Genomic DNA, 17,500 nt, shown 5'->3' with positions numbered 1-17,500 from the left:
GTCAAACCAGATCCCAATGGGTTTAACTACAGACCCTGGTCAAACCAGATCCCAATACATTTAACTACAGGCCCTGGTCAAACCAGATCCCATACATTTAACTACAGTCCCTGGTCAAACCAGATCCCAATACATTTAACTACAGGCCCTGGTCAAACCAGATCCCAATGGGTTTAACTACAGACCCTGGTCAAACCAGATCCCAATACATTTAACTACAGGCCCTGGTCAAACCAGATCCCTGTACATTTAACTACAGTCCCTGGTCAACCAGATCCCAATGGGTTTAACTACAGGCCCTGGTCAAACCAGATCCCAATACATTTAACTACAGTCCCTGGTCAAACCAGATCCCAATACATTTAACTACAGGCCCTGGTCAAACCAGATCCCGATACATTTATCTACAGGCCCTGGTCAAACCCGAGATCCCAATACATTTAACTACAGGCCCTGGTCAAACCAGATCCCAATACATTTAACTACAGTCCCTGGTCAAACCAGATCCCAATACATTTAACTACAGGCCCTGGTCAAACCAGATCCCTGTACATTTAACTACAGTCCCTGGTCAAACCAGATCCCAATGGGTTTAACTACAGGCCCTGGTCAAACCAGATCCCAATACATTTAACTACAGACCCTGGTCAAACCAGATCCCAATACATTTAACTACAGTCCCTGGTCAAACCAGATCCCAATACATTTAACTACAGGCCCTGGTCAAACCAGATCCCAATGTGTTTAACTACAGACCCTGGTCAAACCAGATCCCAATACATTTAACTACAGGCCCTGGTCAAACCAGATCCCAATACATTTAACTACAGTCCCTGGTCAAACCAGATCCCAATACATTTAACTACAGTCCCTGGTCAAACCAGATCCCAATACATTTAACTACAGGCCCTGGTCAAACCAGATCCCTGTACATTTAACTACAGTCCCTGGTCAAACCAGATCCCAATGGGTTTAACTACAGGCCCTGGTCAAACCAGATCCCAATACATTTAACTACAGACCCTGGTCAAACCAGATCCCAATACATTTAACTACAGTCCCTGGTCAAACCAGATCCCAATACATTTAACTACAGGCCCTGGTCAAACCAGATCCCAATGTGTTTAACTACAGACCCTGGTCAAACCAGATCCCAATACATTTAACTACAGGCCCTGGTCAAACCAGATCCCAATACATTTAACTACAGTCCCTGGTCAAACCAGATCCCAATACATTTAACTACAGGCCCTGGTCAAACCAGATCCCAATGGGTTTAACTACAGACCCTGGTCAAACCAGATCCCAATACATTTAACTACAGGCCCTGGTCAAACCAGATCCCAATACATTTAACTACAGGCCCTGGTCAAACCAGATTCCAATACATTTCACTACAGACCCTGGTCAAACCAGATCCCAATGGGTTTAACTACAGGCCCTGGTCAAACCAGATCCCAATACATTTAACTACAGTCCCTGGTCAAACCAGATCCCAATACATTTAACTACAGTCCCTGGTCAAACCAGATCCCAATACATTTAACTACAGGCCCTGGTCAAACCAGATCCCAATACATTTAACTACAGGCCCAGGTCAAACCAGATCCCAATGGGTTTTAATTGCAGCCCCTGGTCAAACCAGATCCCAATGGGTTTAACTACAGGCCCTGGTCAAACCAGATCCCAATACATTTAACTACAGTCCCTGGTCAAACCAGATCCCAATACATTTAACTACAGGCCCTGGTCAAACCAGATCCCAATACATTTAACTACAGGCCCTGGTCAAACCAGATCCCAATGGGTTTAATTGCAGCCCCTGGTCAAACCAGATCCCAATGGGTTTAACTACAGGCCCTGGTCATGTGTACTGCATTATGTAAGACATTGGGGGCCATTTGGGACACATTTCCACACTCAAGCTAACAATCCAGATCAAATGTTGTAACTTGTATAAATTCATGACCAGAGCTCTTAGATGTTTATATTGATATGATGTTGACCATCAGAGGTAACTGAGCTTTTGTCTAGTTCATGTAATGACAGTGTGTCGTGCAGTTATGATAATCTAAAAAACTTTTTGCACAAATTGCACCCTATTCTCTATATAGTGCACTATTTTAGACCAGTGCCCTATTCTCTATATAGTGCACTACTTTAGACCAGAGCCATATTCCCTAGATAGTGCACTTTTTTAGACCAGAGCCCTATTCCCTAGATATTGCACTACTTTAGGCCAGAGCCCTATTCCCTAGATAGTGCACCTTTTTAGACCAGAGCCCTATTCCCTAGATAGTGCACCTTTTTAGACCAGAGCCCTCTTCCCTAGATAGTGCACTACTTTAGACCAGAGCCCTACTTCCTGTGTAGTAGTGCACAACTGTATTACCTGAGCTCTATGTCCAGGTGAAAGTAGTGTACTTTATAGGGGAATAGTTTGCCATTAAGTCTTTACATATAGGAGACAGGATACCATGTTGTCTTTATATATAGGAGACAGGATATGATGTAGTCTTTATATATAGGAGACAGGATATGATGTAGTCTTTATATATAGGAGACAGGATATGATGTAGTCTTTATATATAGGAGACAGGATATGATGTAGTCTTTATATATAGGAGACAGGATATGATGTAGTCTTTATATACAGGAGACAGGATGCCATGTTGCCTTTATATACAGGAGACAGGATATGATGTAGTCTTTATATATAGGAGACAGGATATGATGTAGTCTTTATATATAGGAGACAGGATATGATGTAGTCTTTATATATAGGAGACAGGATATGATGTAGTCTTTATATATAGGAGACAGGATATGATGTAGTCTTTATATATAGGAGACAGGATATGATGTGGTCCTTATATATAGGAGACAGGATACCATGTTGTCTTTATATATAGGAGACAGGATATGATGTAGTCTTTATATATAGGGGACAGGATATGATGTAGTCTTTATATATAGGAGACAGGATGCCATGTTGTCTTTATATATAGGAGACAGGATATGATGTAGTCTTTATATATAGGAGACAGGATATGATGTAGTCTTTATATATAGGAGACAGGATGCCATGTTGTCTTTATATACAGGAGACAGGATACCATTAGGTCTTTATATATAGGAGACAGGATATGATGTAGTCTTTACATACAGGAGACAGGATATGATGTAGTCTTTATATATAGGAGACAGGATACCATGTTGTCTTTATATATAGGAGACAGGATGCCATGTTGTCTTTATAAACAGGAGACAGGATATGATGTAGTCTTTATATATAGGAGACAGTATGCCATGTTGTCTTTATATACAGGAGACAGGATACCATGTTGTCTTTATATATAGGAGACAGGATGCCATGTTGTCTTCATATACAGGAGACAGGATACCATGTTGTCTTTATATATAGGAGACAGGATACCATGTTGTCTTTATATACAGGAGACAGGATACCATGTTGTCTTTATATACAGGAGACAGGATGCCATGTTGTCTTTATATATAGGAGACAGGATATGATGTAGTCTTTATATATAGGAGACAGGATATGATGTAGTCTTTATATATAGGAGACAGGATATGATGTAGTCTTTATATATAGGAGACAGGATATGATGTAGTCTTTATATACAGGAGACAGGATGCCATGTTGCCTTTATATACAGGAGACAGGATATGATGTAGTCTTTATATATAGGAGACAGGATATGATGTAGTCTTTATATATAGGAGACAGGATATGATGTAGTCTTTATATATAGGAGACAGGATATGATGTAGTCTTTATATATAGGAGACAGGATATGATGTAGTCTTTATATATAGGAGACAGGATATGATGTGGTCCTTATATATAGGAGACAGGATACCATGTTGTCTTTATATATAGGAGACAGGATATGATGTAGTCTTTATATATAGGGGACAGGATATGATGTAGTCTTAATATATAGGAGACAGGATGCCATGTTGTCTTTATATATAGGAGACAGGATATGATGTAGTCTTTATATATAGGAGACAGGATATGATGTAGTCTTTATATATAGGAGACAGGATGCCATGTTGTCTTTATATACAGGAGACAGGATACCATTAGGTCTTTACATATAGGAGACAGGATACCATTAGGTCTTTATATATAGGAGACAGGATATGATGTAGTCTTTACATACAGGAGACAGGATATGATGTAGTCTTTATATATAGGAGACAGGATACCATGTTGTCTTTATATATAGGAGACAGGATGCCATGTTGTCTTTATAAACAGGAGACAGGATATGATGTAGTCTTTATATATAGGAGACAGTATGCCATGTTGTCTTTATATACAGGAGACAGGATACCATGTTGTCTTTATATATAGGAGACAGGATGCCATGTTGTCTTTATATACAGGAGACAGGATACCATGTTGTCTTTATATATAGGAGACAGGATACCATGTTGTCTTTATATACAGGAGACAGGATACCATGTTGTCTTTATATACAGGAGACAGGATGCCATGTTGTCTTTATATACAGGAGACAGGATATGATGTAGTCTTTATATATAGGAGACAGGATATGATGTAGGCTTTATATACAGGAGACAGGATATGATGTAGTCTTTATATATAGGAGACAGGATATGATGTAGTCTTTATATACAGGAGACAGGATATGATGTAGAACTTAATATATAGGAGACAGGATATGATGTAGTCTTTATATACAGGAGACAGGATATGATGTAGTCTTTATATACAGGAGACAGGACATGATGTAGTCTTTATATATAGGAGACAGGATATGATGTAGTCTTTATATACAGGAGACAGGATATGATGTAGTCTTTATATACAGGAGACAGGATATGATGTAGTCTTTATATACAGGAGACAGGATATGATGTAGTCTTTATATATAGGAGACAGGATATGATGTAGTCTTTACATACAGGAGACAGGATATGATGTAGTCTTTATATATAGGAGACAGGATGCAATGTAGTCTTTATATATAGGAGACAGGATATGATGTAGTCTTTATATATAGGAGACAGGATATGATGTAGTCTTTATATACAGGAGACAGGATATGATGTAGTCTTTATATATAGGAGACAGGATATGATGTTGTCTTTATATACAGGAGACAGGATATGATGTAGTCTTTACATACAGGAGACAGGATATGATGTAGTCTTTATATACAGGAGACAGGACGCCATGTAGTCTTTATATACAGGAGACAGGATATGATGTAGTCTTTATATACAGGAGACAGGATATGATGTAGTCTTTATATACAGGAGACAGGATATGATGTAGTCTTTATATATAGGAGACAGGATATGATGTAGTCTTTATATACAGGAGACAGGATATGATGTAGTCTTTATATATAGGAGACAGGATATGATGTAGTCTTTATATACAGGAGACAGGATATGATGTAGTCTTTATATACAGGAGACAGGATATGATCTAGTCTTTATACATGTGACAGTGAGACTAATGCTTTAGTTGGGTCTTTGACTCTGAGTAATAATACTGAATATTTATGTTTTTATATTTTTTTAAATTTTAATTCAAAATATTGTTTGCATGCATCTGTGTGTGTGTGTGTGTGTGTGTGTGTGCACATTCTTTGTGCACAATTCTTTGCTTCTGTTAAATGTTGCTTCCTTCCAGGTTAATTGCATTGGCTTGATCTCTATTGCATTGTGGGAGTATTTCTTGATGTGCAAAAATGAACCAAGTAAAGACATTTTATCTTGGTTTCCTTTCTTCTTAAATCGTTTTCCCAACAACAGGCTGTGGTGGTTACCTGACGTAAAGTCTAGTGTGTGTGTATGTGTGAGCTTAACATATGTATGTGTGTGTATGTGTGTGTATGTGTGTGTGTGTGTGTGTGTGTGTGTGTGTGTGTGTGTGTGTGTGTGTGGTGTGTGTGTGTGTGTGTGTGTGTGTGTGTGTGTGTGTGTGTGTGTGTGTGTGTGTGTGTGTGTGTGTGTGTGTGTGTGTGTGAGCTTAACATATGGTTATTCGCAAAATAGCGCGAAGGAGATTCTCCTCTTTCGTTAATGAAATCAGCCTTCCCATATGGCATGAATATCTTCGTCATTATAATTTGATATATCACCATGTGGGACATTGTTTTGTGAGTGTGTGTGTCTGTCATTATCATGTGATATGTGTTGATGTGGAGGCGTTCCTGCATTAGTTAAGTGGCTGCCACTGTCCCCACCATACGGGATGTTCTCAGAGACAAGCGCCTTGTGGTGGCGTGAGAAAACCACATCAACCCTGACTGTGTTTTAACGTGATGATTGTCAAATCAGCAGATAGAGAGGCGTCTTCTGCTCTCTGTCAGATGGAGTCTTCATCCAACCCATCACGTCTGGAGTGTATTCATTAGCAAAACACTGTAGAAAAACATTTTGCCATGGTCTCGTGGTTGACTGTTGTTCGACTTGTAGTACCTACACTTGACAGTAGGAGGAGCCAACACTCAGAAGGGCAACTAGAAGAATGACTGAGAAGTCGGTGTTGAATTCCACATGAAGCTCTTTCTTCGATCACATTTGGATACAAATGTTGATTTGAAATTCATTCACTTGTGTATAAGGAGTTGGAGAGAGAGAGAGAGAGAGACAGAGAGAGAGAGACAGAGAGACAGACAGACAGACAGACAGACAGACAGACAGACAGACAGACAGACAGACAGACAGACAGACAGACAGAGACAGAGAGAGAGAGACAGAGACAGAGACAGAGACAGAGAGAGAGAGACAGACAGACAGACAGACAGACAGACAGACAGACAGACAGACAGACAGACAGACAGACAGACAGACAGACAGACAGACAGACAGACAGACAGACAGACAGACAGACAGACAGACAGACAGACAGACAGACAGACAGACAGACAGACAGACAGACAGACAGAGACAGAGAGAGAGAGAGAGAGAGAGAGAAATACATATTTCTTTGACTAGATAATTAGTGGGTGTCAGTTGATGAAAAAAGGGGCCCACCTGACATTGTTATGAAATGCGGACTTTGACACTTCATTGACTTCAGCTTTATTATGTCCAATCCGTTGGTCACAATGAAAAGTGATACACTGACAGGTACCAATACAGACACACAGGCTACATCCCAAACGGAACCACATTCTCTAGATAGTGTCTAGGACTCTAGGCTTGTAGGGAAGAGGATGCCATATTGGACGTGGGACACACACTGCCGCCCTTACACCACGGTGACTTGTGATTGACACACACACTTTCAATAACCAATAATTCAATATTTACCATTTACACAAAAATACAAAATACAAATACCGTCAGAGTAAAAACACCGACATGGATAATATCTGATCGATGGAAAATATCAAAAAATATCTGTTTTTCATTTGTTTTTCTTCTGTACAAACATATACATAGAAATATAGATAGAAAGAGAGAGTATAAAAGTGTGTATTTTTAAAATACAAAGGGGTTTGTACACCACAGTTATTAACGTTCACATGACAAGGAGACATATGGCAAAACATCTTGAGGGCATCTCTTTTCACAGTAACGTGGGCTGTACATTATAAACACTGTTCATCGTCATTTCTCTCATCGTTCTTTCACATTGTTGTAAACATGAAGGAGTTTAGAAATGTGTCTCTGGGCGTTGGTTCAAGCCTTGTTGATCTGTGGCCCAACCACAACATCACAAACAACATTAAAACGTCTCACCAACGTGAGGTCTTAAGATCCCAGAAAAAACATCAGTGCTATAGGATCAGTTTAATCAGTTTAATGTTCCTGTTTAATGGTCCTTGGCCTCTCATTGGGCACTCTCTCTCTCTCTCCGTCTCTCCATCTCTCTCTCTCTCTCCGTCTCTCTCTCTCCATCTCTCGCTCTCTCCGTCTCTCGCTCTCTCTCATTCCGTATCTCTCTCTCCATCTCTCGCTCTCTCTCTCTACTCTCTCTCTCTCTCCGTCTCTCGCTCTCTCTCATTCCGTATCTCTCTCTCCATCTCTCTCTCTCCCCGTCTCTCTCTCTCTCTCTCTCTCCGTCTCTCTCTCTCTCCGTCTCTCTCTCTCTCCGTCTCTCTCTCTCCGTCTCTCGCTAGGTCTGCCTGGCGTCGTGTAGTAGTTTATTAATCTCGGTGACCAACTCACTAGCGTCCATCATGTCATGGTGTCTGTCCCTGCTCTGCTTCCCCCCCAGGAACCCCATCCCTAACATCTCCAGCTCATCCTCCTCATAGTTTTCTGGGATCTCCTCCATGGCAGGCAGCCATCTTAGATGTGGTGGCTGGTTGGAGGAGGAAGAGGAGATGGACGAGGCGGCCATATTGGTGAGGTTGTTGGTGTTGTGACTTGATGGGCTTTGGCCGACAGCTCCGCCTCCGGGGTTCAGATAGTGGGTGTTAGCCGCCCACGCCGCCACGCCCGCCGGGTAGGAGGCGGGGCCTTTGGTGTTGTTGCCGCCCGGTAACAGCACCTTGGCGTGGCCACCCTTTCCACTTCCTCTTTCCATTGCCGCGGCAGCAACGTTGTTTTCGCTGCACTCGGCATAATAGTCCAGTGACGGAGGGAGCAGGCGCTGGAAGATTCCGTTCATCTCCGAAAGCAAGGAACTCCCTTCACTGACCCCTCCCTCCTCAGAACTCCCGGGCTCCTTCCCGAAGGTGGAGAAGCTCTTCCTGCGCTCCGAGGAGTCGATGGAAGCCTGGTCGTCATCGAGGAGGTGGGGTGGCTGGTTAGAGGACTCCTCCCCTGGGATAAACATGTTGCTACGGTAGTCAGAGGAGGAGGAGGCCGGGGAGGACAGGGAGAGGGCCAGGGGAGGCATCCAGCACTGGTCAGAATGGCCCAACACACGACACTCCTCAGTGCATAGGCGCATAGCTAGGGAGAGAGAAGGGAGAGGGTTAACGTTGTGTTTGATACACAGGTTCCTAGCTAGGGAGAGAGAAGGGAGTGGAGGGAGAGGGTTAATGTTGTGTTTGGTACACAGGTTCCTAGCTAGGGAGAGAGAAGGGAGTGGAGGGAGAGGGTTAATGTTGTGTTTGGTACACAGGTTCCTAGCTAGGGAGAGAGAAGGGAGTGGAGGGAGAGGGTTAATGTTGTGTTTGGTACACAGGTTCATCGCTAGGGAGAAAGAAGGGAGAGAAGGGAGAGGGTTAATGTTGTGTTTGGTACACAGGTTCATCGCTAGGGAGAAAGAAGGGAGAGAAGGGAGAGGGTTAATGTTGTGTTTGGTACACAGGTTCATCGCTAGGGAGAAAGAAGGGAGAGAAGGGAGAGGGTTAATGTTGTGTTTGGTACACAGGTTCATCGCTAGGGAGAGAGAAGGGAGTGGAGGGAGAGGGTTAATGTTGTGTTTGGTACGCAGGTTCCTAGCTAGGGAGAGAGAAGGGAGTGGAGGGAGAGGGTTAATGTTGTGTTTGGTACACAGGTTCCTAGCTAGGGAGAGAGAAGGGAGTGGAAGGGAGAGGGTTAATGTTGTGTTTGGTACACCGGTTCCTAGCTAGGGAGAGAGAAGGGAGTGGAGGGAGAGGGTTAATGTTGTGTTTGGTACACCGGTTCCTAGCTAGGGAGAGAGAAGGGAGTGGAGGGAGAGGGTTAATGTTGTGTTTGGTACACAGGTTCCTAGCTAGGGAGAGAGAAGAATGAGTAGGGAGACATGAGAGACACAGAGATTGGTGACAAATAATATGTTTGGTTTGACATTGATGAAAGGGTCTCGTGGCTCAGAAGAGAGAGCAGAGAGGGGACACAGTGTCAAGGTGTATGATTGGCATTGATATGCAGTAGCCTACAGAACTGTTGTCTGTCGACACTACTCAGTACATACACTGCTAGCTGGAAAATACAGTCTCAATGTTTTATCTGGTTTGACATTGAGGACACAGTCCCATAGCTACGGGAGAGAGGACACAGTCCCATAGTTACGGGAGAGAGGACACAGTCCCATAGCTACGGGAGAGAGGACACAGTCCCATAGCTACGGGAGAGAGGACACAGTCCCCTAGCTACGGGAGAGAGGACACAGTCCCCTAGCTACGGGAGAGAGGACACAGTCCCATAGCTACAGGAGAGAGGACACAGTCCCATAGCTAAGGGAGAGAGGACACAGTCCCATAGCTACGGGAGAGAGGACACAGTCCCCTAGCTACGGGAGAGAGGACACAGTCCCATAGCTACGGGAGAGAGGACACAGTCCCATAGCTACGGGAGAGAGGACACAGTCCCATAGCTACAGGAGAGAGGACACAGTCCCATAGCTACGGGAGAGAGGACACAGAGAGGACACAGTCCCCTAGCTACGGGAGAGAGGACACAGTCCCCTAGCTACGGGAGAGAGGACACAGTCCCCTAGCTACGGGAGAGAGGACACAGTCCCATAGCTACGGGAGAGAGGACACAGTCCCATAGATAAGGGAGAGAGGACACAGTCCCATAGCTACGGGAGAGAGGACACAGTCCCATAGCTACGGGAGAGAGGACACAGTCCCATAGATACGGAGAGAGGACACAGTCCCATAGCTACGGGAGAGAGGACACAGTCCCATAGCTACGGGAGAGAGGACACAGTCCCATAGCTACGGCAGAGAGGACACAGTCCCATAGCTACGTGAGAGAGGACACAGTCCCAAAGCTACGGGAGAGAGGACACAGTCCCATAGCTACGGGAGAGAGGACACAGTCCCATAGCTACGGGAGAGAGGACACAGTCCCATAGCTACGGGAGAGAGGACACAGTCCCATAGCTACGGGAGAGAGGACACAGTCCCATAGCTACGGGAGAGAGGACACAGTCCCATAGCTACGGGAGAGAGGACACAGTCCCATAGCTACGGGAGAGAGGAGACCAGGAGCACTGATACAAATGGATAGTTGTTAAACTGATGCCTGTCTAATCCCTCTGTTACCTGTCTAACCCTGTACCTCTCTGTCTAGTCCTGTACCTCTCTGTATAGTCCTGTACCTCTCGGTCTAGTGCAGTACCTCTCTGTCTAGTCCTGTACCTCTCTCTCTAGTCCTGTACCTCTCTGTCTAGTCCTGTACCTCTCTGTCTAGTCCTGTACCTCTCTGTCTAGTCCTGTACCTCTCGGTCTAGCGCAGTACTTCTCTGTCAAGTCCTGTACCTCTCTGTCTAGTCCTGTACCTCTCTGTCTAGTCCTGTACCTCTCGGTCTAGTGCAGTACCTCTCTGTCTAGTCCTGTACCTCACTGTCTAACCCTGTACCTCTCGGTCTAGTCCTGTACCTCATTGTCTAACCCTGTACCTCTCTGTCTAGTCCTGTACCTCTCGGTCTAGTCCTGTACCTCTATGTCTAGTCCTGTACCTCTCTGTCTAGTCCTGTACCTCTCGGTCTAGTGCAGTACCTCTCTGTCTAGTCCTGTACCTCATTGTCTAACCCTGTACCTCTCTGTCTAACCCTGTACCTCTCGGTCTAGTCCTGTACCTCACTGTCTAACCCTGTACCTCTCGGTCTAGTCCTGTACCTCTCTGTGTAACCCTGTACCTCTCTGTCTAACCCCGTACCTCTCTGTCTAGTCCTGTACCTCTCTGTCTAACCCTGTCCCTCTCTGTCTAACCCTGTACCTCTCTGTCTAGTCCTGTACCTCTCTGTCTAACTCTGTACCTCTCTGTCTAACCCTGTACCTCTCTGTCTAGTCCTGTACCTCTCTGTCTAACCCTGTACCTCTCTGTCTAGTCCTGTCCCTCTCTGTCTAACCCTTTACCTCTCTGTCTAACCCTGTCCCTCTCTGTCTAGTCCTGTACCTCTCAGTCTAGTCCTGGTACCTCTCTGTCTAGTCCTGTACCTCTCTGTCTAACCCTGTACCTCTCTGTCTAACCCTGTACCTCTCTGTCTAGTCCTGTACCTCTCTGTCTAACCCTGTACCTCTCTGTCTAACCCTGTACCTCTCTGTCTAACCCTGTACCTCTCTGTCTAACCCTGTACCTCTCTGTCTAGTCCTGTACCTCTCTGTCTAACCGTGTACCTCTCTGTCTAGTCCTGTACCTCTCTGTCTAGTCCTGTACCTCTCTGTCTAGTCCTGTACCTCTCTGTCTAGTCCTGTACCTCTCTGTCTAGTCCTGTACCTCTCTGTCTAGTCCTGTACCTCTCTGTCTAACCCTGTACCTCTCGGTCTAGCGCAGTACTTCTCTGTCAAGTCCTGTACCTCTCTGTCTAGTCCTGTACCTCTCTGTCTAGTCCTGTACCTCTCGGTCTAGTGCAGTACCTCTCTGTCTAGTCCTGTACCTCACTGTCTAACCCTGTACCTCTCGGTCTAGTCCTGTACCTCATTGTCTAACCCTGTACCTCTCTGTCTAGTCCTGTACCTCTCGGTCTAGTCCTGTACCTCTATGTCTAGTCCTGTACCTCTCTGTCTAGTCCTGTACCTCTCGGTCTAGTGGCAGTACCTCTCTGTCTAGTCCTGTACCTCATTGTCTAACCCTGTACCTCTCTGTCTAACCCTGTACCTCTCGGTCTAGTCCTGTACCTCACTGTCTAACCCTGTACCTCTCGGTCTAGTCCTGTACCTCTCTGTGTAACCCTGTACCTCTCTGTCTAACCCCGTACCTCTCTGTCTAGTCCTGTACCTCTCTGTCTAACCCTGTCCCTCTCTGTCTAACCCTGTAACCTCTCTGTCTAGTCCTGTACCTCTCTGTCTAACTCTGTACCTCTCTGTCTAACCCTGTACCTCTCTGTCTAGTCCTGTACCTCTCTGTCTAACCCTGTACCTCTCTGTCTAGTCCTGTCCCTCTCTGTCTAACCCTTTACCTCTCTGTCTAACCCTGTCCCTCTCTGTCTAGTCCTGTACCTCTCAGTCTAGTCCTGTACCTCTCTGTCTAGTCCTGTACCTCTCTGTCTAACCCTGTACCTCTCTGTCTAACCCTGTACCTCTCTGTCTAGTCCTGTACCTCTCTGTCTAACCCTGTACCCTCTCTGTCTAACCCTGTACCTCTCTGTCTAACCCTGTACCTCTCTGTCTAACCCTGTACCTCTCTGTCTAGTCCTGTACCTCTCTGTCTAACCGTGTACCTCTCTGTCTAGTCCTGTACCTCTCTGTCTAGTCCTGTACCTCTCTGTCTAGTCCTGTACCTCTCTGTCTAGTCCTGTACCTCTCTGTCTAGTCCTGTACCCTCTCTGTCTAGTCCTGTACCTCTCTGTCTAACCCTGTACCTCTCTGTCTAGTCCTGTACCTCTCTGTCTAGTCCTGTACCTCTCTGTCTAGTCCTGTACCTCTCTGTCTAGTCCTGTACCTCTCTGTCTACCCCTGTACCTCTCTGTCTAACCCTGTACCTCTCTGTCTAGTCTGTACCCTCCTCGGTCTAACCCTGTACCTCTCTGTCTAACCCTGTACCTCTCTGTCTAACCCTGTACCTCTCTGTCTAACCCTGTACCGCTCTTGTCTAGTCCTGTACCTCTCGTCTAACCCTTACCTCTCTGTCCTACCCTGTACCTCTCTGTCTAGTCCTGTACCCTCTCGGTCTAACCTGTACCTCCTGTCTAAACCTGTACCTCTCTGTCTAGTCCTGTACCTCTCGGTCTAACCCTGTACCTCTCTGTCTAGTCCTGTCCTCTCTCTGTCACCTGGTACCGTCTCTGTCTACCTCTCTCCTGTACCTCTCTGTCTAACCCTGTACACTCTCTGTCTAAACCTGTACTCTCTGTCTAACCCTGTAACCTCTCTGTCTAACCCTGTACCTCTCTGTCTAACCCTGTAACCTCTCTGTCTAACCCTGTACCAGTCTCTGTCTAAACCCTGTACCTCTCTGTCCTAACCCCTGTATCCGCTCTCTGTCTAACCCTGTACCTCACTGTCTAACCTTGTACCTCTCTGTCTAGTCCTGTACCTCTCTGTCTAACCCTGTACCTCTGTTGCCTGTCCCTCTGTTGCCTTTCTAACACTTTCCTCATGTCACTCTCTGTAACTCTAGACATCTGAACCAACCATTTTTGTGAGAAAGATGGATGTTGTTTGGTATCAAAAAGGTCAACTGATGTTTACTGGATGAGTGACAAAGGAAACGAATTAAATCACTCCATTCATCAGGCTCAAAAACAGTTAATCCCCCCCTCTTTCAATCCCTCCCTCCCTAGCTCCATCCTTCTCTGCTCCCTCCCTCCCTCCCTCCATCTCCCCTCCCTCCCTCCCTCCCTAGCTCCATCCTTCTCTGCTCCTTCCCTCCCTCCCTCCCTCCCTCCATCTCCCCTCCCTCCCTCCTCCCTCCATCTCCCCTCCCTCCCTCCCTCCATCTCCCCTCCCTCCCTCCCTCCCTAGCTCCATCCTTCTCTGCTCCCTCCCTCACTCCCTCCATCTCCCCTCCCTCCCTCCCTCCCTAGCTCCATCCTTCTCTGCTCCTTCCCTCCCTCACTCCCTCCATCTCCCTCCCCTCCCTCCCTCCCTCCCTCCCTCCCTCCCTCCTCCCTCCCTCCCTCCCTCCCTCCCTCCCTCCCTCCCTCCCTCCCTCCCTCCCTCCCTCCCTCCCTCCCTCCCTCCCTCCCTCCCTCCCTCCCTCCCTCCCTAGCTCCATCCTTCTCTGCTCCTTCCCTCCCTCCCTCCCTCCATCTCCCCTCCCTCCCTCCCTCCCTCCCTAGCTCCATCCTTCTCTGCTCCTTCCCTCCCTCACTCCCTCCATCTCCCCTCCCTCCCTCCCTCCCTCCCTAGCTCCATCCTTCTCTGCTCCTTCCCTCTCTCCCTCACTCCCTCCATCTCCCCTCCCTCCCTCCCTCCCTAGCTCCATCCTTCTCTGCTCCTTCCCTCCCTCCCTCCCTCCATCTCCCTCCCTCCCTCCCTCCCTCCCTAGCTCCATCTCCCCTCCCTCCCTCCCTCCATCTCCCCTCCCTCCCTCCCTCCCTAGCTCTATCCTTCTCTGCTCCTTCCCTCCCTCCCTCCCTCCCTCCCTCCCTCCCTCCATCTCCCTCCCTCCCTCCTCCTTCCCTAGCTCCATCCTTCTCCCCCGCCCCCCCTCACTCCCTCCATCTCCCCTCCCTCCCTCCCCCCTCCATCTCCCCTCCCTCCCTCCCTCCCTAGCTCCATCCTTCTCTGCTCCTTCCCTCCCTCACTCCCTCCATCTCCCCTCCCTCCCTCCCTCCCTCCCTAGCTCCATCCTTCTCTGCTCCTTCCTCTCCCTCCCCTCACTCCCTCCATCTCCCCTCCTCCCTCCCTCCCTCCCTCCCTCCCTCCCTCCCTCCCTCCCTCCCTCCCTCCCTCCTCCCTCCCTCCCTCCCTCCCTCCCTCCCTCCCTCCCTCCCTCCCTCCCTCCCTCCCTCCCTCCCTCCCTCCCTAGCTCCATCCTTCTCTGCTCCTTCCCTCCCTCACCTCCCTCCATCTCCCCTCCCTCCCCTCCTTCCCTAGCTCCATCCTTCTCCCCGCCCCCCCTCCCTCCCTCCCTCCATCTCCCCTCCCTCCCTCCCTCCCTAGCTCCATCCTTCTCTGCTCCTTCCCTCCCTCCCTCCCTCCATCTCCCCTCCCTCCCTCCCTCCATCTCCCCTCCCCTCCTTCCCTCCCTCCCTCCCTAGCTCCATCCTTCTCTGCTCCTTCCCTCCCTCCCTCACTCCCTCCATCTCCCCTCCCTCCCTCCCTCCTAGCTCCATCCTTCTCTGCTCCCTCCCTCACTCCCTCCATCTCCCCTCCCTCCCTCCCTAGCTCCATCCTTCTCTGCTCCCTCCCTCCCTCCCTCCATCTCCCCTCCCTCCCTCCCTCCTAGCTCCATCCTTCTCTGCTCCTTCCCTCCCTCCCTCCCCCCTCCATCTCCCCTCCCTCCCTCCCTCCCTCCCTAGCTCCATCCTTCTCTGCTCCTTCCCTCCCTCACTCCCTCCATCTCCCCTCCCTCCCTCCTTCCCTAGCTCCATCCTTCTCCCCTCCCTCCATCTCCCCTCCCTCCTCCTTCCCTAGCTCCATCCTTCTCCCTCTCCCTCCCTCCCTCCCTCCCTCCCTCCCTCCCTCCCTCCCTCCATCTAGCCTTCTTCCTCTCTCCTCCTCCATCTCTCCTGCTTCCCTCCCTCTTCCATCTCTCCTTCTTCATCTCTCCATAAAGAGAAGAATAACAGACAGAGGAGAAGAGACAGAAGAGACAGAAAGAGAGATAGGATAGACTGTGTGCTCTCAGGGGGAGAACAACATCATTTTAAAAGCAATTACTGTGAATTCTCTCCTCAGCACAGACATGAAAGGGCCGGCCTGTCACTCAAACAGCCACACACACACACACACACACCACAAACACACACACAACACACACACAAAACAACAAGACACACCCAAACACACACACACACACACAACACACCGCGTATACACACCACACACCACACACACACACACCCACACACAACACACACACAAAAACACACACACACAAAACACACACACACACAAACACCACACACTCGCCCACCCGACACAGTGACAGACAGAGAGAGTCACAGTGTAAATCGGGGAGGCGTTTACCCGACACGACTCTATCTGAGGGCCAGATATCAGGAGGGTGGTAATGGAGGAACACGTCTGCCTGATAAAACCCCTGGAAATGAAAGGTTGTGGGGGAGAATACAGCTGAAGCACAATAGTGCTACTGAGTGAATGGGCTGTTATATAATAGTGGATGTGTCCCAAATCACACCCTATTCCCTATATGTACACCACTTTTGAGTACACTACATAGGGAAAGTATGTGCCTATTAAGAAAATAGGGTTTTATTTGGGAGTCCATGAGCCATACATGTGGTGTTAAAAACATCTTTTGACTATTCAGGTGAGACATGTATTGTTGAAGCCACGTGGGAAGATTGGAAAACGTGGTGAGCAGCTGTCCCCGGTGCTGAACTGATAGATGATTTATTAAAGTGTTGGGGAGAACCTGGTGTGAGCAGCCCTAGTGTGATGTGTGTGACGGTGGATATCACTGGGTCGTGTTATAATCTAGTGAAAACGGGACTGTATTACTGCAGCGGTTGATGTCACCTGGCTTGGTGTTTAATCTTCTGTGACATCACTGCCCTGCACCCCAAGACTTTTACATATAAAGCTGGTTTATCCTGCCTCTACCAAGATGGCTGTCTCATGTCTCTATGTACCTGACCTGGGCACTATAGTCTATCCTGCCTCTACCAAGTGGCTGTCTCATGTCTCTATGTACCTGACCTGGGTACTATAGTCTATCCCCTGCCTCTACCAAGATGGCTGTCTCATGTCTCTATGTACCTGACCTGGGCACTATAGTCTATCCTGCCTCTAACCAAGATGGCTGTCTCATGTCTCTATGTCACTGACCTGGGCACTATAGTCTATCCTGCCTCTACCAAGATGGCTGTCCCTCATGTCTCTATGTAACCTGACCTGGGCACTATAGTCTATCCTATCCTACCTCTACCAAGATGGCTGTCTCATGTCTCTATGTAACTGACCTGGGCACTATAGTCTATCCTCCTCTACCAAGATGGCTGTCTCATGTCCTCCATGTACCTGACCTG

At 47.5% G+C, this 17,500-nt stretch overlaps 1 protein-coding gene across 1 annotated transcript in view; it reads right to left on the bottom strand.

Annotated features, from left to right (window-relative positions):
* Positions 1–7,075: 7,075 nt before the first annotated feature.
* Positions 7,076–17,500, bottom strand: part of LOC109886003 (protocadherin-18-like) — a 34,161-nt gene continuing 23,736 nt past the window's right edge. The window contains exon 4 of the mRNA XM_031814895.1: positions 7,076–8,916. Within this exon, the coding sequence (XP_031670755.1) occupies positions 8,132–8,916 (785 nt within the window). The 3' untranslated portion in view covers positions 7,076–8,131. The remainder of the gene's footprint in view (positions 8,917–17,500) is intronic.

This window comes from Oncorhynchus kisutch, unplaced genomic scaffold (assembly GCF_002021735.2).
Source record: "Oncorhynchus kisutch isolate 150728-3 unplaced genomic scaffold, Okis_V2 Okis07a-Okis12b_hom, whole genome shotgun sequence".
NCBI lineage: Eukaryota > Metazoa > Chordata > Actinopteri > Salmoniformes > Salmonidae > Oncorhynchus > Oncorhynchus kisutch.
The sequence above is the reverse complement of the archived record's forward strand: the minus strand, read 5'-3'. Positions and strand labels throughout refer to the sequence as shown.